We start from the raw sequence: 23,564 nt of genomic DNA on the forward strand, positions 1-23,564 counted from the left end.
TGAAAGTGGCCCGATGCTAGATTTGCTGATACCGTTTTTTGGTTTTGTTGTTGTTTTTTTGTTCACAATATGCTCACTTTCACTGAAGAGACCCGACCTGAAATAGGTTCTGACTAAATATCGGTGGGAAAGACATAAGACAGTGTGAAAAAATAGCCTCTTTCTCCCCATGGAAATGAAGTGGAGAGGTGCAGAAATAGCTCCTGTTTTATAAGACAGCCACCGTGTCCTATGTTCCAGTTTTGTCGTGCTTTTTTACAGCACCAAAAAGAGCGTGACATCATTCCACGTTTCGTGGGTTTTACCTGACACAGTGTCTTAAATGCAAGCACTAAAGTTATTCTTAAAATAATAAATCTGGAAAATATGAAGTCACCAGAACTTTATGTGCCTAAATTACATGATTAGTAATTAAGAGCAGTTTTCGACTCCAGCCATGGAGCCCCACTGCTTCAGCTAATGAGCTGGATCAGGTGTTGGAGCAAGTAAAACTTGAGAATAGTGATAGGGATGTTATATCGATTAATATCTCTTATGCCTAGTCCTATCTATTTAAGACCCACCAGAACAGCTTTGAATAAGCACTTCCATTTATTTTTACTTGATAATTTGGTACTTGAAAGCTATAACACATTAGATTACATTTAATTTATGAAACTTTCGAATGCATAATTGCTTTTGGGCATCTGTTATATTACCCACCATGTAATGTTACAGGCAACTGAGACACACAGGTGACACTGACCCTGACATTTTTTTCCATCAGTACCCTGCTAATTTATATCTGTGTACTTAACACTTTACCTTATAACCTAGCTACAATCTGATTTAAATGAAGAACGTGTTATTATCTGGCCTCTGTTTTAAGCGAAAAAAAAAACAACAAAAAGGCACCGAAGCTCGAAATGGCTGTTGTGCAATCGCAGCCTGTTAAGTCAGCGGTCGCCATGGTTACCTTTAACGTCACCTCGCGCAGCGCGGTCTCGGCTCCTGGGGCTCGGCGTGATTGGAGGGAAACCCCGTGGATTCGCCGTGCCGCTCGCGAGGATCAGCTGTGAGGTGTAGTTAGCTAGGTTAGCAAGCCCCGCCACGGACGTCGTTCTCCCCGTTAGCTAGGTTAGCAAGCCCCGCCACGGACGTCGTTATCCCCGTTAGCTAGGTTAGCAAGCCCCGCCACGGACGTCGTTATCCCCGTTAGCTAGCCCTGTCACGGACGTCGTTCTCCCCGTCGCTCACTCAGGTAAGCTACTGGCATTGACGTCGGGCGGTGTGGAGTTTTGCCGTACGTCCGTGAAACAAGTATTGCAGAGTCAGTGTCAGATCTTTCAGAATTGTTTTGTTGTCTTGGTCAAGATGATGCTAATCTGCTAAAAAATGAACAATGAACAGGATATTTAGCCAACCCTAGCTGGCTATGTAGGTTACAGCAGAGCTGGTCCAAGGATACAGATGTCAGCCGTTTCGTTACCTGTTAGGTTATTTTCCATTAAGGTGGCGTTAGTTGGTCCGTATGTGGTTAAGATCGCTCATACTCGATAGCTAACCTAGGTTTACTTAGGTTGTATCTGTATCACAATGCTTGCATGACGCGTGTGCTAACTGTCCTAGGAGGGCTGCAGTTCTTGCGTAAGCCCAACTAACTAGATAGATGGCAGCTATTTGGATATGTTAATTGGTTAGTAACGGCGTATATGTATTACGATCGAAATGGACCGCACCTTTCTGGTCAGATAAACTGTGAAGATGGACAGAGAAAGCTCTTGTTGGACACGTAGGAGTCTCTCATGTTCTGACAACCGCCAAAGCCTTGAGCGTTTAACGCTTGCTAGCGTTATATGTAGGTGTCCATTATTCGCTTGCGGGGATTTCATATTCAGCCAATGTTCGCTCATTGTGTTATACCAAATACGTGTATTATGTTTTTATTATAATAAAAGAGAATGCACCTGGCGAAAAACACTTCTTTATCTAAGGATTGGAAATATTGTAGCTAACTAGCTACGAAAGTGTGTAACTTATTGATAATGCGCTGACGTTTGTAACGTCAGTTTTGGAAAGCAGGATGAACGTCTAGTTTTATTTGCTTGCTACCTTATTTGCCGAAAACAAAGTTAACACAATTTTGTTAATTAACATTGACTGTTAGTTTGAAGACCCGCTTCTGCTTTTATGTTACTAATATTTCGAAGTACACTTACCCATTTTTAGCTACAAAAAGACTGGTGCGTAAACAGGTAGCTAGCTAGCTAGGTTAGATGTGGGAACAATTGGGTGTGGTAGCTAGGGAATGAGGGCACATCCGCATTTTTGTATGTAGTCAATGCCACCGAGGATAAAACGTTATGTCTCAAAACTGAGTTAGCTAACGCGAAGTTAGCTGTTTTGACAGATACTTTTGCGTGATCTCGAAACCAGTGAAAGTTCATTTGTTGACCAAAGCCTTTTTTTTTTTTTTTGGAATAATAATTAGTTTCTTGTAAATAAACGGTCATACTTTTGATTGGACTTCGTTAATAATCATGGCTTCTTATTTTATAATATGCAATTAATAATATAACCTTATAATGAGTCAATGCAGTTTACAATTTCTCTTTATTTTGTTTTTGGTTAATAATGGTTGTCCAAAGCTACTTACAATTATGAATGAGTATGAATTGAGGATTATGGGTCTTGCTCAGGGTCCCAACAGTGTCAACTTGGTAGTGGTGGGGCTTGAACCAGCAGCCTTCTAATTACTGATCAAATACCTTAACCACTGAGCTACAACTGCCACTGTTGTTCTTGTGCAGAAACAGGTTTCCATTCTAAAGCAAGCCCTTTTTTTCTGACTTGATATTAGCTAGGTATGATGCTTGCAGATGTTAGAAGAATTACACATTGTTTTATGGTAAACAAACAGGACATTGCTTTCAAGGTATTCAGTTGTTTTTTAACCATCTGATGGTGAACCAACACCTAATTAATGACTTACAGTAACACCCATCTACATCTAGTGCATATTGGCCAACTATGATATTAATAAATGACCCATTACTTTGAGGTATGACTTTGAGGTAAGTCGGTGTTTCCCTGTCTTGGGGTATTGCTGAAAAGAAAACATTAAAAAGTCTAGCCTAGTACAGGGTTACTCTGGTCCCAAGACTAGGGAGACACTAATTGACCCCACCCAGAAAATCTGACATCTTTCAGGCAGGGAATTCAAACAAAGACCTTTTTTTGTTAACATTGCAAATAATAAGCAAACTGAATGAAAAGGAAAAAAAAAACTCCTCTCACCTAAATGCTTCTTTCCAGCTCTTAAGCAGCCATGGACAAGAGCGAACTGGTGCAGAAAGCCAAGTTGGCGGAGCAGGCTGAGCGCTACGATGACATGGCCTGCGTCATGAAGCAGGTGACGGAGGCTGGTGGGGATCTGTCCAACGAGGAGCGCAACCTCCTCTCCGTGGCCTACAAGAACGTGGTGGGAGCCCGGCGCTCCTCCTGGAGGGTGATCTCCAGCATTGAGCAGAAGAGTGATGGAGGCCAGAAGAAGCAGGAGATGGCCAAGGAGTATTTAGTAAAGATCGAGACTGAGCTGAAGGATATCTGCGACGACGTACTGGTAAGGGCGTTGATTTTTTTTTTTTTTTGGTTTGTTGGTTTTTCTTTGAAAAGCTCCTTGTAGCCAGCCCCAGCTTGTCTGAGCGGACTCTGAAGAACAAACTCTGGTCATGTTCAGGTGATGCAGTTGAGGGTGTTTTTTTATGATTTTGGGAACTGTTTGCTTTTTGGCTGTTTGGTAGCAAAGAAAAGTGGTTGTTTTGCTGTTTGTCCTGAATTTACTGTTTTCACTTTTAGATACATTACATTTACAGCATTTGGCAGACGCCCTTGTCCAGACGTACAGAAGTGAAGATTATTGTGAAGCAGGAGAATGACTTGATTTGGTTTAAATATAGATAAAATGAAGCCATGCATAATGATGAGGAAGAAGTCAGCCTCGTCTCAGATGTGGGTGAAAGAATGACGTGCTGATGAGAACTCTTGACAGTCTCCCATTCTAATTTGAATTAGTAGTCATGAGCAGGGACCTCCTTCCAGCCAGCCTACTAGTCCAGGCCTGAGCTTGTTTCTTCCAGCATAGGCTCAGGTGTAATCACTGTGGGCCAAGAGTTGCAGGGGAGAGCAGACAGATTTACTGTGGTAGTGTCTGTTTAGCCATGTAGATTTGGTCCATCTAATGAAAATGATGCCTTGTGATTGCCTTATCAAGTACATCTGTAGTAAAACTCCAATATTAATGATAATTTGCATACAAAACATTTAACACTGAATATAGCACTGTTTGCCAGCTCTGGTCCTGGAGATGCAATGCTCTGCTCATTTTGATGTTTCCTAACATACCTGAGTTAACTCTTCCTCACCAAAGCTTAGTGTGTTTAAAATTGGTGTGACTGTGGCTTCAGGATCCCAGGGTTCTCATCCAGGTTTCCAATTCCTGAGGTGCTCTGTGGGATCATTCATTAATTCATTTAATGTTTTTTTGTTTGTTTGTTTGGTTGGTTGGTTTTTGTTTGTTTGTTTTTTTTTTATAGATGGGACATTTCTCAGACCTATCTTTTTACTCACTCACCCCCATGTTTAGCAGTGTGATGCTTCTCCACGAGGGGGAGCTATTACTACTCAAGGAGGTTTTATGTGCATCATTGAGAGGGAGGAAAGTGGTGGTGGTTTATGTCGGTGCCAGTATACATGCTTGTGTCAAACAAGTCAGTTTAGTGTGTTTCGCTCAATAAATTCAAATTAGTAAAACGCGGTTTGGCACGTCTATTATGCCACTGGCTGTCACATTAACTGGCAGAGCTATTTTTGTCTGTGCAGGACAATATTCTGTGTATATATCACTACACTTCAGCACTGAATTGGCTTCACTGTGTTTTTCGAAACACTTGTGGGCAACAAAAGAGAGGAAAGACCTTCTAACTGGGCTCCAGCACTCTCAGCCCAAGAAACAGACCGTGTCTGTGGAGGCTGAGAGGATGATCTTGGTCTGTGGCCAGTTCATATGCAAAATGTGCAGCAGAATTGAATGATTAGTCAATAGAAATATATCAAAAAAGTTTGACTTCAGAAAGACATTGGGGGTAAAAAAAAACAAAACAAATTAAATAAAACAAACAAGCAGGCTAGAACTTCTAAGAGTGAAATTTTAAATATTGAGTACAGCTACAGCATGCTTAATCTTAAAACACTTTTATTTATGCAGTTGTAACAAAGGCTTTGTTTGTGGTATTTGTGGATGTCTGTGTGTTCTGACGATGACTAAATGATGATGTTCGTAGATTATTGAAAATGTACACTGTTACCAAGTCTCTTTAGTTTCCTTCAACAAAAGATGACTACTCAAATGTAAGTACTGTAAGTTTGTAAGTCATCATGGCACACAAGTTCAGAGATAAACTGTATAATAAAATAAGCTACAAAACTATGACTCAGGGCTAAGCAGTGATTTCATGGAAAGCCTTTCAGTGGATAAACCAACAGAATAAGTCAGTAATACCAGAGTTCTATCTGCTCCTCTGGGGCCTTGCTAAGGGTTGCTGAACATGCGCACATCACCGTTACGTGAGGTTTATAGTGTTTCTCCTTAAGATCTCCAAATACCTGACGCATTAATGATAAATACAAAGCAACTACTAATACAATGCAATTGAACGTTGTGAGTCACTGTGTGATTCCGTATGGAACAGATTATCTGGTGTTCATGACTATTGATCAGTTGAGAACCAATTGTGGGTCTGCTGACTGGGTAGTATTACGAGCCAAGCTTTTGCACAACGTAGGCTACACTGCACCATAAACATTTATCAGAACATCAATTTCACAATTTAAAAATACAAGAGGAAAAAAGGTCAGACTTTTCCAAGGTCCAATCCTCAGTGTACTGGTAGCTAGCTACAGACAGAGCTCAATCTGCAGGGGAAAGGGAGGCAGACGTCTCCGCACTTACACCACGTCGCCACTTCAGGTGAGTAAAAGTTAGTCATGCTGTCTGTGTAACTGAGTTCGTCTCCACGAAAATCTGTGACTTGCCCAGAAACGCCTCCAATCTTGCACGAGACTCGGCCAAGGGATTTGACAAGAATTGGCCACTGACAGCATGATAGCAGTGGAGATGAGAGCGTGTGCTTGAGAAAGTCAGAAGAGGAGGAATTGAGGAGGAATCTATATAAAATTACCACCAAAAATTTTATATATATATATATACACACACAAAAATCACATACTGTTATATAAAGATAATCACATCTTATTTCAAATGTTGAAATAAGAGTGGGTGTTAGGATATTTTTTCACAACACATTTTCAAAATGCACAATATCCATTCCTTTTTTTTTCTTTTCTTTTTTTTTTTCTCTTTTTTTGAGGTTTGCAAACAGGTCAGACCGGACAAATCGGTGTACCAGCAAAACGGTAGTGTTTTTTTTTTTTTTTTCTTTCATTCATCATTTATTTAAAATGAAAGATACAGTTAATCTGTGTTCTTTAAGTTTCAATGATCCTTACAATGTATTAAAGGCGTTTTTCTTTGTTTATAAAGATGACTTCATTCACTATTATATTTGCATAGAAGAGGTGTTTTTGCTGACTGAGACAGGAACACGTGTACCCACACACACACCTGTGGGATATGTGGTGATATGTATGCTATTAGTTAGCCATGTCACATGAAAGATCTGTTCCATTTTTAATATATATTAATGATGTCTCAGACACTGCAGTCGAGGGCTTAAAGCCTACACTATAATTATTTTATTTACTACAGAATAATGTTTGGGTCTTTTTGTACCAGGGACTACTTTCCCATATTTGAAAAGTGCATAAACAAGAGATCATGTTTTGCATTTCTCGTTGGCTATGCCTATAGCTGACAACTGCAAAGTGCACAAATGTTCTGGCACACTGCACAACAGATTAGCTTGCAGAAAGGAAGATAAAATTTTTGTTTCCTTATGAGATTTCCGTGCATTTCAGATTTGATACAGTTGACACTTGTGTCAAAGATGTACACTGGATGGCGGACTCTTAAATTGCTCTTATATGGCAGAAATGAATCAGTGCTGTGAAGTGCATAATATAGCCCATAGCACAAAATGGTATGGGGAGAGTTCATTATGTGCACTGTGAACTGACTCTTAGTGAAACCAAGACTTATTTCATGAATCACCCATCTCATGTGTCCTACTGCTTCCAGCATGCCTTACACAAGTGGGTCATTTGGTTCCTCAGTGGCATGTGACTTGATATGTTTGGCTAGTTCACATTCATTTTACTGGCTTGAATACCAGACAGGTCTGATGGTTGTCTCACATTTCTTCTGCATTTCTCATCCTTTATACTAAAGTTTATCTGCTCACCAGCCATGTTTAGATACACTTGTGCTGCGGGTGTAGTCATAATCTATAGTCCATGCACAGTTTGTTAAATTTCATCAGTGGTCAAACCACAGCACTGCTGTTAGTCCACTCTCGTTCCAGCAGTGACTGTCGTCTAACGGGGTAGATGGTGGCTAGCGAACTGGGCATGCCAACAGACTGTAATTTCACATCTGTAAAAAGCACCTCTAACAGGTGTATCTAATAAAGTGGCCAATGATTTTTAAATACAGGTTGTGTCCCTAAAATAAATGCCTTGTGATCTTATATCATGGACAAACCAGCTGACCAGTAAGGTCATTTACCAGTTGCGCCTTATATCTCATTTAATTGAGTAAAATGCCACGATTCACTAAGATTCATTAGTAGAATATCCGGAGTCGCTCTGCAGATGTCAGCAGAGAGCAGAGCCTCGGCACGGCAGGCGTTGCTGAAGTGCCCCGCCCCCGGAGCCGTGTATGAGCCCGGCACGCACGCCGACCTGCTTCAACTAGCAGGAGAGCAGGCGGGCAGGAAGGCAGACCTGCAGTGGAAGGAGGTCTCAGAACCGCCGTGAAACCGTAGCCTGCCACGCGCTGCCAGGCTTCAACCCTCAGAACAAAGCCAAGGTTGTTTTCTTAGTTCCACAGGTGGAAATTTGATGAGTGTTTCTGAAAGAGTGAATCCTGAGATGTGGGGGATTGTCCGGTTTCTAATATTGTTTTTTGTTTGTTTGTTTTTATTATTAGTTACACTTACATAGTGCCTTTCTCATACCTGAGGATGCTTTTCAATCAATATTCTGCTTTTACATCCACTCAGCACACACACACTGGTTGAGAACCAATCCGCACGGTGTACTCTCAACAGGAAACCACAGCCCTCTGGGGGAATGCGTTTTCTGATTAGTGTTATGATGTAATGTTATTTGTGTAGGGTAGCCTTAAGAAAGCAATGAGGGATATGTTGTCTTAGGTCTTGTGGTCTTAGGGGGTTATTTTTGTGTGTTTTGTGTACTTATTAGAGTGAGGTACAGAGGTACGTAGTTCAGATTTAGAAGGTAAGGATCTTCCATCTGGCTTTGCCTGTATTTAATTTTAGCCAGCAGGTAGAATTGATTAGTAAAAGTAAAATGTTTGTGATACAGAATTGTGGCAGGAATTATCCCTTAACTTGTATACTTCTGCTTGGCTGTTGTTTTTGACTGTAACAAAAAAATAAGAACTCTGATAAAGGCATTCTCAGACAGATTTTCTATCATTGTATTTCACCGTATGCTGTGTATTATCATTGTTGCCAAGGTAATTCTGTTGATTTTAAAAAGCTAATAAGCATTGTGTCTCTTAATGTCTATGTACAGTGTACTTTAGGTTAAACCCATTTCCTCTTCGTCATCAAAATGATGCATGTTTGTTTAAAAGAAAAGATTAAATGTGTTGTTGTTGTTTGTTTGTTTGTTTGCTTGCTTGCTTTTCCAAATTCTAAACAATGTCCTCTTTCTCCTCCTCTCAACAACCCTGCCCCCTCTCCATTTTTTCAGACTCTACTTGAAAAGTATCTGATCCCCAAGGCGAATCCAGCTGAAAGCAAAGTATTCTACCTGAAAATGAAGGGAGATTACTACCGCTACTTAGCCGAGGTAGCCTCGGGAGATGAGAAAACGAGTAAGCCACTACATCCCCGTCTCTCCGTCATCACATACACTGAAGAGGAAGTTGGGTTTGGGAGTTATGGGAGGGCAGGATGCATCATAGTCTGGACTGATATCAGCAGGAAATTCAGCCATATTTAAATCTCATTGAAAAAAATTATATACTCACTACATCCTTCACTTCACAGTGTCTGCAACAGAGTAGTTATAGTTCTTCATAGCCACCTCTTCAGGAAAAGGGAATTCTCAAAAATCACAGATCATAGAGTGATTAAAATAACTAGAGCCCATTTAAAAAAAGGCAAGTAATGTTACTCAAACCACACTGCTGACAGACATAAACTGATTTCACCTCCTAGAACTTCAGAAGCACTTTACTTGCTCAGCTGATGAAGCGCCTCTATCTGAACTATCCTGCTTCTCTGGAAACCGTTTGTGCCACACTGTAGTTTTTACTGCCTCTTGAACTATAGTACACTGTAGTTGCTCCCAGAAAACTCTGCACCTCAATGCAAATGCCAGTGTACTACCACAGTCTCGACGTCATGGAAATTATTGAATAGAATTATTAAATAGAATTATTGATTGGACCGTCTTGTCAATTGGATGAGACAATTAAGTGGGTCTGGCTAAGATTAGATGGTAATTAAGTTTGTTGCAGTTGTTGTGTACACTCAACACATTTCAGGCACATCTCCAAAATATCTGAGATCATGGTGTAGTGATATCGTGGTTTTTAAAGTACATTCCGTAGAATGGACAAGGAAGTTCAGTGTGGCCATCAGAGCGTGTTTCATTTAATTTGTGGATGATTCTTCTGAACTCCTGCTTTTGGCCAAATGTGTAACCATTTCTTTGAATGGTTGACTTAAAGCCCAAAGTAAAAGGAATCACTTGGTTATACATTTTAAAATATTTTGTCCAGAAAGGAATAAAACAATTCACACACCATCCAGCACTTTAGATCTGTGTGTTGGCGAGGTAGAGAATGGCAAATTGGTCCCGCCCACACAAGTAGGACTAGTAGATGACTTTAGATAAGAGCCCATTTGCGAATGGAAGATTAATAATAGAATGTGAATTTGATAATAGAAGACGAATTAATTTGTTATGCATGATGGCATGGCTATTCGCTTTGCTCATAGCTCAAATTTTCATTCAGCCTCTAGTACTATGTCTCTGTGCCATCTGCTAGCTGGGGTGGTTGTGTCCTTCTGTAGGAGCTGTTCACAGCTCAGGAGTTTGAAACAGGGCTTTGGCATTAAATAGGGTGGATGTGTATATACATAGATCCTCCTAAATTACTTTAAATTACTTTTAGTATGTTTGTTTTTTAATTACAGAGGTCAGTGTTAAAAGATGCATTGTAGGTTATGGAACCTATTTTATTAAAAGTATCGTATAGCATTTGGCTTTTTGCATGTTGTTGAGTCAAAATGAACAATTTTCCTTTCATTCCCTCTTTATCTTGGTGAGTGGTTAAATTGTCTGAACTCTGAGGACTGTTCATTGTCATGGAACTGCAAGTTAAGAGAAAATAGAAGTAAAAGGTTGCCAATGAACAGAATACTTGAGATGTTTTGCTACAACTGTGACCTATACAGGTTAGCACGCAGATAAGACGCATGGCATTAATATGTTATGAACAGCACTTCAGGAGAGCGTGATTCAGGGAAACATTTATTTTAGCACAAATAATGGAATGGTGTTTCTTTTTAATCTCAAAATGTTTTCTATTTACGCAGTTATCTTACTTTCCTCTTCAATTGACACACACACTCATAAGTACAGTACTGTCCTCTGTGGGTAATAAGCTTTATTTCATTGTATAATCCTTTGAATATTGTTGCCTTTGTTTCATCAAATCATAAATCCTTTATTGTAGAGGTATGATAAAAGGTGCATTTTTATACATATAAATGAGTGCTTTTTTGGAGTGTTGACTGGTAGTTGAATTATGTAATGACTTCTCTTTGAATTTAAGACATGCAGCTCCCGAAACGTTGACAATTTTGGTGGCTTCTTATTCTCACATGCTTAGCCACCTTTTTAAGGAACAACCATTTCACTGCGAGTTATACTGTGTATGACTATGTATGTGACAAATAAACCAAACTTGAAATATGGGAACATTTAAATTTTCATTGGTCTCAGCCTGCTGCACTTGATGTGCACAACATTCATACGATTTGTCATAACTTGCTGCAACCCCAGAAAAGAATGTGTACAACAGCAGCTGAGGTTTTCTGAACCAGTCTGACATCCTGCAGTTGAAGACAGCTGGAGGCAAACTAGCCAACTAGTATGCCAGTCAGAAAGAGAACACTAACAGCTGAGCCTCAACCACGGTATCAGTTGTCTGTGCTGCTCTCCTCCAAACAATGTGTGGACTATTTTTTGCTTCATGTAAACTTTCCCACTGGTTTTGAGAACACCACTGACGACTGCTCTTACTTTTCCGTATTCCTAGTGGCTCTTTTAAGGCTCTGATTTGCCTTAGAATGATACAGTTCTTATGCATCAATCCTCAGCCATCATCGAGAACTCGGAAAAGGCCTACAAGGATGCCTTTGAGATCAGCAAGGCCGACATGCAACCCACACACCCCATCCGCCTGGGCCTGGCCCTCAACTTCTCTGTCTTCTACTACGAGATTGCGAACTTGCGTGAACAGGCTTGCATGCTAGCCAAAACGGTAGGGGTTGATATATGTGTGCATAATTCCAGATAAACAGTTGATTTTTGTACTCAGTCACTTGCGATAAGTCACGTATTTGTTAACTGACGACGCTGATGAGCAGAGACGGGGAGCAGGGTGTTTATTTTTGCTGTTTTTAAATCTTCCCTTCCTCCTAGGCTTTTGATGAGGCCATTGCAGAACTCGACTCCCTGAATGAGGAGTCGTACAAAGACAGCACACTGATCATGCAGTTGTTGCGAGACAACTTGACAGTGAGTTTCCAATTCTTCAGTCCCAGTGCCCTTATCCGCCAGTACTTGTCCGCTACAGGAATTTGCTTTGGCACGCTGAAACCTGGCAGTAGAGTACCGCATTTACAGGAACACAAGCGCACTGATATTATGGACAGCGTAATGCACAGCGGGACAACACAACAGATTATTATTATTAATAATAATAGTAATAATAAACATAATGATACTACATTTACTCATTATTGGAGCCTCCTTTTATGTGTAGCTTTAGCTGAAAAGTGGTGAACTGGTGTGTAACTGATGAAACATGGCTGTGCTGTGCCATACGTGGCTGACACCTGGTCTCCTCCTGCAGCTGTGGACTTCGGACAGCAACGAGGACACTGAGGAGTGCAGAGAAAAGTGAACCCATCTCTGCTTCTCCAGGCCCCCTGCCCCCCAGCCCCCACCCTGTTCCCCGACATCCACCTTGCGTTGTCCCCGCTCGCTATCCACACCAAGACCACCTCATCATCTGGCTTCTGTCTCTGTTTCTCTTTCTTCCTTTCTATTTTTTTCATTTCCTTGTCATGGTGGGTTTTGTTTTTCTTTCTCCAGGGATCTGTCCACTGGTAGAGGTAGTGGTGAGGAAGACTGGGTTGTGCTTTGGGGTTGGGGTGGCTTTGTGTGTTCCACAGGAGGCTGTAAACAAGCAAATCTGCTGTTGACCTTCTCTATGAGGCGCTGTAATCTGTCTCATTGATGGGGAGGTGTTCAGCTGAGAATGAGCTCTTGACTCCAAGCCTCAGGTCTCTCTTCACATTGGTCATATATATTCTGCATGTCTGTTGGTCGAGGAGTCCGACTACCCTCCATAGTTGTTAAGTACCTCTGACATTTTATAGTCTATGCTTACAAACAGTCCAGGTCTTGAAGTAGAGAAGTAGCAGTAATCTGTAGCTAGTAAAGACACAGGAGCTGCTTCACACAGTTCAGTGTCCTGCTAGCAAGCATGTGCTGGAAAAGGGACACCTTCTGTCTACTGTCACTTTTACAAGTTCAAGGTTTTCCTTATTTTTCCTTCCCTTGTTATGGGTGATCTGCAGATGTCATTTTCGTTACACTTTTGTATCAGTTACGAGGTAAAGAAAACCCATAAGATTAAAAAGCACATAAGCTTGATACTGTTACCGTATGACTGCACAAGCATCAAAACTTTCCTGTGTTAGAAGCGAGTTACTATTTTTGACCAATTATGTTTTGGTTTTTTTTGTTTGTTTTTTTGTTTGTTTTTTTTTTGTTTTTTGAGTTTTATAATTTTTGATACCTGCCTAAGTTGCATGTGGCTATAAAGTAATTAAGGGGGAGTAGGTTGTTACTATTGGGCTGGCTAGCTTTGTTTCATGTCTTTTCGGAATTTCATACAAAACACCAAGCATAAATGTTATTTGGAGGGAAAATATGTAATTTCATCCATGTGGAATAAAAAGGTAATAATTTAATGCTTTACTGTTTTGGTTATTTTCTTACGTGTGTGATCTCCAATCTCTGTAAACAGATATCGTCCTGTATTGATACTCCATTGTTAACTCCATGGAAGCAGTCAGATGTCTTGATTAGCTAGCATATTTGACAGCAGGTTATGGTTCCACTGTTAGAGTTGTTTATGCAAATAATTAAATCCTTGTCTTTTTCACCCTGTAGTGGTAACTTAAGATCTGATAAAACAGCAGAAATGTAGGTTTCACCTTCATATTCCACTTAATAATTGCAAATGTGGAGTCCTGATCATTTTATAAGTTCCTAGATTCTTCAGGAGCCTTAAAATGAGGTGGTTTGGCCTGAAAAAAAAAAAAGTGTTCCTCTGTTTTAAAAATGTAAATTCGTGGCATTTAGGGGTTGGATAATCGTGCAAAACAATTTTTTCAGGGGTTGGTTGGGTGGGTAGATATTGACTGTAATCAAAATACTAGTGGATCAGTAAAATTCTGTGACAGCTGTTATCTGTTGCACACAATTTGATGTTGCTGAGTACTACTTAGAATTTGCTGGTTTAAAGTGTTTACTTCGTAATTGCAAAGGTGTGCACCATTTTAAAATTTGGGTGGGGGGAAATAATTAATGAACTTCAATTGGCTATTACATCTACTACTAATGGTTTTAATATTCAAAAGTAAAATGTGGCATGCTAGTGTATTATGCAACAGTTTTTTTGGCTGGCGGTTTTCTGATTGGTGGATTAGTCTCAGGTCAGCGTTGACATGTACATGGAAAATTTCCAGCAACATTACTGTTCCCAACACGCTGATACCAGCCCTTCACCTGCTACCACACCATTACCACTGCAGAGTCACTGGTGTAGTGAGAGTGGTCCAGCCTTCAGGTGGTGTCCAGTAAGTGGTCCTGTAGCCAGTATCTTGACTACTGATGAATGGGATAGAGGGTAGCTGACAAATGGTGTATGGAGACAGTTGAGGCCAAAGGTTTACATATATCTATGCTAAAGATTCAGTCTATATTTCTCACAACTCCATAATTCGGGCACAATTTGTTTCAATTAGGGCATTAAAATAAGGTAATTAAAAAAAACCAAACAGATTTAATTAAACAGGTTACTGCATCAAAAATTTAAATATAGCAGGCTGACTGTCTCTTTGATGACTCCTGAAATGTATGCAATGACTTGTAGAAGCTTCTAATTGGCCAATTGTCATAACTGGGAGTACCCGTATGGATGTATTTAAGAGCAGTCTGTAAAATCAGACCGTGAATGATCAGAATGCAGGAAAATCGGGATAAAAAAAAAAAAAAGACTGAAACGTGGCTTTAATGGATGGCGCAGAGTTAAATGGACGAACTCGTCGCTTTTCCCTGTTGCTATGGAGACGAGGTGATTTCCTTAAAGGAGTAATCTGGTGTGGATTTTGAAGTTATAATACTGACTGACATTCATGACTTTGACAAAAATGGACCTCTATGAGAAAGCTTTGTCAAAACACGGGCAGGTATTTTAATCCCAGTGAGATGGAATGAGCATCACTTCATTCCTGGAATGTTGTTTTAATATAGGCTATGCCATGAGATGTACCATTTTCTTTTCTGTCATTTGAGAAACTAAGTTCGTGAAATTAGCCTGTTTTCCTGGGAATTTAGTAATGCCCTATCCATAAAGAATAATCTAACTGGGAACAACTTTCAGACAGATGCTACCATGAACATCTGCACAAACAAATGTATGCAAATATGATCTTGAGCATAACAAACAAATCATTAAAAATAACAGTAATAATCTTTGGACCATGCAGAGTGCATTGAAACAGAAGGGGATCACAAATTAACCACCAGGGCTGGACAAACCGATATATGACATTCCTCTGAACCTCAAGACAACAACAGAGGAACTGGTAGCAGGTATTGCAGTGACTTTGTCCACCATTCAGGGAGTCTTGCATCACAATGGTCTGAAACGGCTGTTGCGCACAGAATAAGCCCATCATAAAAAAGCCCACCTGAGCTTGGCAAGTGATCACTAGGAGTAAAACCCAATCTTTTGTTGGAGCTTTCCAATCAGATGACACAAAAATTTAACAATTTGGGCATACTTATGTATGGAGGAAATTTGGTGAGGCTTTTAATCCAAAAACCTTCCTAACTGCAAAGCATGGTGGGTTGCCTGTTTGCATGTTGAATCTTGCAGCAGGACAGTTATCCCACATTTTCCTTCTAGTTTTGACAAAATGGCATTAAACAAAGTATAAGCATTGGGGTGACCCATTATAAAGCTGTCTTGAAAACTTTGCATAGAAAGTTTGTGCACTGAACTGAAAAAGCATATGTGATCAAGGAGGACTATAAACCTGACTGAGTTACAGCAGTTCTGTCAGGAGGCAAGGTCAATTTCCACAAAGTATTGAAAAGAACATGAAAAGTTACTCCAAATGTTTGATGTTTGATTCAAGTTAATCGCTAAAAAAATGTAATACCACCAAATACTAAAAAAGTATACATATAAACTTTGTACCTGCTGAGAATGTGAAATAAAGCTGTTTTTATTCATTCAAAACTACCTCTTATGGAAAAAATATATAGTCTACCTGTCATTCATATATATATATATATATATATGAAGGCTTTTGGAGGATGGCTTAGTATCGAGAAGAGCAGCAGCAATGCCACTTCTCTCCAAGGAAAACATCAAGAACAGACTGACATTCTGGAAGTATAGGGATTGAACTGCAGAGGACTGGGCTAAAGTTATTTTCTATGATGAAGCTCCCTTCAGACTGTTTGGGACATCTCAACAAATGATTGTACAGAGAAGAAAAAATGAGCACTACCATGAGTCCTGTGTCATGCCAACTGTGAAGCATCCTGAGACCATTTATGCGTGAGGTTGCTTCTCATCCAAGGAAGTGGGTTTGCTCAAGTTTTTGCCAAAGAACAATGCCATGAATAAGGAATAGTATCAAAACCTTCTCCAAGAGCAACTTCTCCCAATGATCCAGGAACAATTTGGTGATGAACGATGCTTTTTCTGGCATGATGGAGCATCATGTCACAAGGAAAAAGCAATAACCAAGTGGCTCAGTGAACAAATCATTGACATTTTGAGACCATGAACAGGAAACATCCCAGATTTCAATCCCATTAACCACAGGTCAGTCCTCAAAAAGAGAAACTGGGATCAGCTTCAAGCACTGAGTAGGCAAGAATGGGTTGCCATCAGTCAATATTTTACCCAAAAGATGATATCCAGCATGCCAAGACGAATTGGAGAAGTCTTAAAAAAAGAAGGTTCAACACTGTAAATATTAATTCTTTGCTTAAACTGGATGTATTTATCAAAAAAAAAAGTAAAAAAACAAAACAAAACTTATGAAATGCTTATAATTGTACTTCACTATACCATATGAATATCTGAGGATCTTAAAAAAAAACTGAGGCAGTAAACTGTGAAAACCTAAATTTGTGTCAGTCTCAACTTTTGGTCACGACTGTATTTCTGGAAGAACGAAAGCAAGCAGATGCAGTGTGATGGTTTGTGCAATGTTCTGCTGGAAAACCTTGGGTCTTGCCATTCATGTAGACATTACTTTGACATGAACCACCTACCTAAACATTGTTACAGACCAAATATACCCCCTTCATGGCAGTGGTATTCCCTAAAGGTAGTGGCCTCTTTCAGCAGGATAATGTGCCTTGCCACACTGCAAAAACTGTTCAGGAATTGTTTGAGTAATATGGCTAAGAGTTCAAGCTGTTGACTTGGCCTCCAAATTTTACAGATCTCAGTCCAATCAAGCATGTGTGGTATGTACTGGAAAACAAGTCCATCCATGGAAACAAGTCCCTCAATTTATATGCTCTCAATAGCTACTTGATTTGGTACAACTGTACATTAATGTAAATATCTAATCAGTCAGTAACACGACAGCAACTGACAGCAACTCAGTACAAAAATGAGGAAACATCCTGTGAGCGGATAAGAAAAGAAAAAACGTCTCGATGCCGGAGGTCAGAAGAGAATGGGTAGACTGGTTCGAGCTGACAAAAAGGCAACAATAACTCCTATAACCACTTGTTACAACCGAGGTATGCAGAAGAGCATCTATAAATACACAACACATCAAGCAGCAGATGGTTTACAACAGTAGGAGACCACACCAGGTGCTACACCTGTCAGCTGAGAACAGGCTACTGAGGCTACATTTCACATTCTCACCAAAATTGAACAACAGAAGATTGGAAAAATGTTGCCTGGTTTGATGAGTCTCGATTTCCTCTGTCACATTTGGGTGGTAGGGTTTGAATTTGGCATAAAAACATGAAAGCATGGATCCATCCAGCTTTGTATCAAAGGTTCAGATTGATGGTGATGTATTGTTGTGGGGGATATTATCTTGGCACACTTTGGGCCACTTAATACCAGTTGAGGTTTAAATGCCATAGCCTACCTGAGTATTATTGCTGACCATGTCCATCCCTTTATGATCAGAGTATACACATCTTCTAATGGCTACTTTCAGCAGGATAACATGTCATGTCACAAAGCTCAGATAATGTCAAACTGGTTTCTTGAATATGATAATGAGTTCACTGTACTCAAATGGTCTCAGTCCAATTGAGGACTTTTGGGATGTGGTGGAACAGGACATTTGCCTCATGGATGTGCAGCCTATAAATCCTCAGCAACTGTGTGATGATATCATGTCAATATGGATCAAAGACTCTGAAGAATGTTTCCAGCACCTTGTTGAATCTATACTGCAAATAATTAGGGTAGTTCTGAAGGCAAAAGAGTCAAACAGAGTAATAGCAAGGTGTACTTATAAAGTGTGTGTGTGTGTGTGTGTGTGTGTGTGTGTGTGTGTGTGTGTGTGAGAGAGAGAGAGAGAGAGAGAGAGAGAGTGTGTCCAAAGTGTGCTTTGATCGGCAGGGTAATAGCGTGAGAACAGACCCACCAAAGCTGGAGAATGAACAGTACTGGAAAAGCGTATGGGAGAAGGAGGCATCACCCAACAACAACACCCAGTGGTTACTGAACCTGAGAGCAGACCACACAACCTGCCTGAACAGGATTCAGTAACCATCACACTAACAGACGTCCAAGAAAGGGTCCCGGGTATAAAGAGCTGGACAGCTCCAGGCCCTGTCATTGTTCACACCTATTGGCTGAAGAAGCTCACTGCACTCCAAGAGCCACTGGCACCACAAACCAGCTGATAATGGATGGAAACCACCCTGAATAGTTAACCTAGAAATGCATTGGCAAGTACACCAGAGGAGCCAAGCACTAGCTTCTGGGCGAGAACATAGTCACTCATGACTGCAAGACCAAATAGACCAACCTGTGCACAGCCTGGATCAACTACAAGAAAGCCAGTATTAAAAGCCCCACACATGGATCCTGGAATGCTTGAGGCTGTATACCATCAACAGGACTCTAAAAACCTTCATCAAGAACTCAGTAGGACTGTGGAAGACGACGCTAGAGGCCGTCTTCAGGCCAAAAGCATGAGTCACTATCAAATGTGGGATTTACCAAGGAGATGCCCTGTGCATGCTGCTGTTCTGCATAGGCCTAAAACCCCTCAGAGAAATCATCACCAAGAGTGGCTATGGATACCGACTATGGAATGGAGCAACCATCAGCCACCTGCTCTACATGGATGATGTCACTGTATTCCAGAGATGAACGAGACCTTGACTCACTCACCAGGATATACAGCTATGTCCAAACTTGGAGTCTGGCTCCAACAGATCCCAGGAAAAACATTCCAGAAGAATGCATTCCTGGGAACAGCCAAGATACTACACAAGATCCTCAAGCTCCCAGGCCTGTGGTAAAGGGGTAGGTGAAGTGTGAGGGAAAATGCTTAATGTTTGCTTAAAAGAGGAAGTAAGAAATGTGACCTTTGCCCTTGTCTTGACCAGTCTGCAAGAAAGGCGACTAGAGAAGTGGTGCAGTATGACAGTTATCGCTTAGCTGTTGCTGGTCAGGGGTGCAGCAGCAGGGAGTAACAACTTGCTTTTAGCAGGAAAGAATGTTCAAGGATGGTTGAGATGCCTGGCACCTGGAGTCATGAGATTAGCTCATGAGAGAACAACGGGGAATGGTGGGGGTATATGAACTCATGTGAGAGAGAAGTTTGAGGCTTCTCTCCCTCAGTGCATAAGAGACAGAACCAATAAAGCTCGCTCATCTGCACATGAGCACTGTGCAGATGAGCGATAAATAAATAAATAAAAAAATAATAATAAAATATATATATATATATATATATATATATATATATATATATATATATATATATATATATATTTATTTATTTATTTTAAATTTTTTTATTTATTTATTTACAGACACTGTAATAGTGGGTTTGTTCATTCCAGTACAGAGAAGGGGATTTAAGTAGTAAAGCAGTAAACAAAAAATAAACTATGTCCATAGTGTGTACTTTTGGGTTCTCAATTGCAGACAAACTTGTTATTTTATCCTGTAAAGCAGCCTCAGGCATGTAACCTTTTTTTTGGACAAGAGGGTAACAGAAACTTCCCAGTGTGGAAATTTGAATCTTACATATCATGAAAAGGCTATATCAGTAAACATTTGGCATGACTACAAATCAGTTTCATAGCAAAACACTAAGAGCCACAGGCATGTTCACACACTCTCTGAAAGGCTTCAGTAAGTGGGCTCAAGCATAAAATTTTTCCCCAATTATTTCCTTGTTCTACAGTTAAAAAAACATTTGCTGAACTTTTATGGATTTTTAACTTTGATTTATTTGATAGATAAAACATATAGTTGGATGCAAAGTATCAATAAAATCAATGATGATAAAGTCTAAAGGTTTGAACTTAACCAGATTAGGTTACCCCTATCTAATAAAAGTATATCAAAAAAGTTAGACATGAATGATTGAAGGAAAAAAATTGTGAAACAAAAACCGTATATGAATTATTGTGTATCTGCTCAAATATTTATCCCTTCTAATATCACTGTTGTCTTTTCAGTACTGTTACAAATACGCATGAATCTCTAGATGCATGTCTTTCTCTCCAGAGCCCCAACACTCATGTATTGAATGTCTCGAGTCCAACCCGGTGCAGTTTTACTCCCTTAACTTTTGTAATCAGCGTCACAGTTCCAGAACTTCATCCAGGGAATGAAGAGCAGGTTTCAGTGGAGAGGGAGCACCACGATGGCTGAGAACAGAATTCCCAGGAGCAAGGGGTTCAGCGTGTATCTACTGGCACCATTACACAGGTTCCCCTTGCAGCAGGACAGACTCACTATGGTGCTGGATTGGACCAGCTGAATGGCGAGATCCCCCTTGCAGAAGGTTCCGGTGGCACAGCCCCTCATCATCATCATGCTCTTTCCGTTTGTATCCACTGCAAGCAGCATGGAGTAGAGCTTCAATCCTGGACCTTTCAGCTCTAGACATGGTAGTCTGACCTCCACATACTAATAACATCCTTCTGAAGTGCTTGTACAGGGATCACAGAAACCTATTGTTTCAGTTTATTATAGTAGGAGTGTGAGATTGCATGTTATTTTTTATTGTAGACCAATATCCAATTTCCAATTTTTGGTATAACATAAGAAAAATGAAATTAGCTTCAGCAACTGTAGAGGTACCCTAAGCCTCAGAAAAATGTCTTTTCCAAACTTTTTGTATACCTCATTCACCTACCTGTCGATTTAATGCAGTGGTCCTCATTATCAACACAGTACAGGGTGGATGAGCAGTCCTCTCCATTACAGGTGTAACACATAATGCCATTTGGAATGTTTTTTGTTATCTCTGTGAAAATAAATTGGTACCTTGGCAACCTATTCTAAGCAAAAAGCAACAGTGACTTCTCTTGTATTGCCAAAGAGTGTTCATATATACATCTAAACTGGCATTCAGTTTCAGTAATGGTCTGCATCTTGTCAACATCAGTAACTTGAAAGGTGTGTACCTGGTTGTCTCACTGAGTTGCAGAGGTTGGTATCACAGCACTGATTGCTAATTCTTGTCTTAGTATCCCCAAAGTTGACTGATGCTGTCACACAGTTCTCGGCGGATGAGCAGTTCTTCATTTCCATATCAACCAGCGTGATGTTACCTGAATTTAATAAAGCATACAAATTGCAAAACCATTTCTTTAAACATATTAGTCCTCTATGGTAAAAAGTAATTGATAAAATAGCTAAAAATAAGACATGACAAGTGTACAGAATATCTTTTCCATGACTCTTGTATATATTGTCCTTGTTACATATTATCCTATCACTAATGCTGCTTATATTTACATTATCACTAAGCATGTATGGTATTTCATGTATGCCTTTTTCATGGTAAAATCCATTTTAACATCCCTGAATTATAAAAAGGTATAGAAATGCTGAAGGAGCACATATCTTGAGAAGGCTTAGAGAGGTTGTACCAAGTAATGATTTTATCATCTGTCTTAACGCTTACCCATGTAGGCAGTGGTTTTCATGTTGCTGCACTGGCCATCAGGACAGTCTATTTGTGTTTCAGCACATTTCAATGATGTCTCAGGTATACACTGATAGCAGGTCAGGGAAAGCACTAAAATAAACATTGACAATACAATTTCTTTTCACTTTCTGTTTGTTACTTAATTTTTGACCAAATATTACGCCAATCTGATATTATAGTCATCACTGCTAGTGCATCTTTAATTACAAAGATTGTCCAGATATTTATCTGCTTGATATAACTGAAACTATTTCAACATGACTCACAACACAGACCAAAAAACCTGAATTTTGGTACACTGCATTTTGCTCAACAAAGGTAATAATAAAAACAATAAACTTAGTATGAGGAGAATGTGCTACAAATACCTTTGCAAAAAAGTGCACTTGTGAGGATGAGGAGGGTGACCTGTTTCATCTTGGTTTCGCCACAGACTGATGAGCTCAGAGGAAAAGCTGATTTTATTCAATGGGTGAAGATGCTGAAAGTGATACTCTGAAAAAAGACACCCTAAAATGGGAAGCTGCCTCTTTCGTAAGGTTAGATGTCCATTAAAAATCACCTAAAACCACCTCATTTTTTGCCTATCCTCCCATTTACTGCTGCTGAACAATAACCACACAGCACTGATAGACAATAAACATGCAAAAGCTCAGTTCAGTTCAGTGAAAAGATGGTGGAGTGAGACCCCAAACGGAAGGAGGCTGTGTGTTGTATTCACATTCCCCAAAATAGGTTTACAGTTCTTCTGTGTCTTAGCATTTAGGGAAAGATGCTAGCAACACCATAGTCATGGGTCCAATTCCCAGGAAAGATACATACATTCTGTGGGGTTTCAGAAATTCAATGAATGCTAAGCTTGCACTAATAGAGAATAATGCACAGAATGGAATAGGACTAATGCTTGAATTAATAAAATAATTACTGTATGTCCAGACATAACAGGAAATGCCCTAGATGAGCATATGTGTGATTACGCTAGAAGACGTGTACTAGACGATCAGACAGAGGTGACAGCTGAGATGGAAAAACACAAGTAGAAGTGGCGCAAGGCAAGAAAACTATAAGTTTGTCTGTTGCAAAGTTATGCTTTAGATCTCACTCGCACTGCGTTGTGAAGTAACATCTCCAGAACTCTGCATTAATAAAAGGCCACAGGGTAACGCACTGGTTCCTGTCTCTTCTTTCTACAGTATTCTAGTTCATTGGTATGTTGGACTCTAACCTACTGTACTGTACTAGGATGTGTTCTATGAGGAAATGACAAAAGCACTATAAATGTAAATGTAAATATGCAAGTAGCTCGGGATAAAAGTGTATGCCAAATGCTAGAATGCACGGGATGCTCTGACAGTCTTTTCACACGAACTTAACCTAAAGCTTGTAAACTGAGCTTTTTTATAAGATTTGTTTATTAAACATTGTTCATAGATTTTGATGTCTGAATGCTCTTCGTTTATTTATGGCTTGGTCTCTTCAAAGAACTGTGCTGTCGCGCTTGAGTCGACACCGTGTTTCTCCTGGGAACAGTTTTATTGCCCTTTTCCCCGGAACTCAAAAATAATCCCGTGTTTCCTAACGACACTGTCTTTGTTATGGTCCTTCGTG

At 40.0% G+C, this 23,564-nt stretch overlaps 1 protein-coding gene across 1 annotated transcript; it reads left to right on the top strand.

Moving 5' to 3' along the window:
* Positions 1–1,002: 1,002 nt before the first annotated feature.
* Positions 1,003–13,460, top strand: ywhabl (tyrosine 3-monooxygenase/tryptophan 5-monooxygenase activation protein, beta polypeptide like). The gene is made up of 6 exons (XM_027007245.2): positions 1,003–1,240; positions 3,295–3,601; positions 8,935–9,058; positions 11,577–11,740; positions 11,902–11,997; positions 12,335–13,460. Exons 2-6 carry the CDS (start codon positions 3,308–3,310, stop codon positions 12,383–12,385), a joined length of 729 nt encoding a protein of 242 aa, XP_026863046.1. The 5' UTR covers positions 1,003–1,240; positions 3,295–3,307; the 3' UTR covers positions 12,386–13,460.
* Positions 13,461–23,564: the final 10,104 nt, after the last annotated feature.

This window comes from Electrophorus electricus, chromosome 10 (assembly GCF_013358815.1).
Source record: "Electrophorus electricus isolate fEleEle1 chromosome 10, fEleEle1.pri, whole genome shotgun sequence".
Lineage (NCBI taxonomy): Eukaryota > Metazoa > Chordata > Actinopteri > Gymnotiformes > Gymnotidae > Electrophorus > Electrophorus electricus.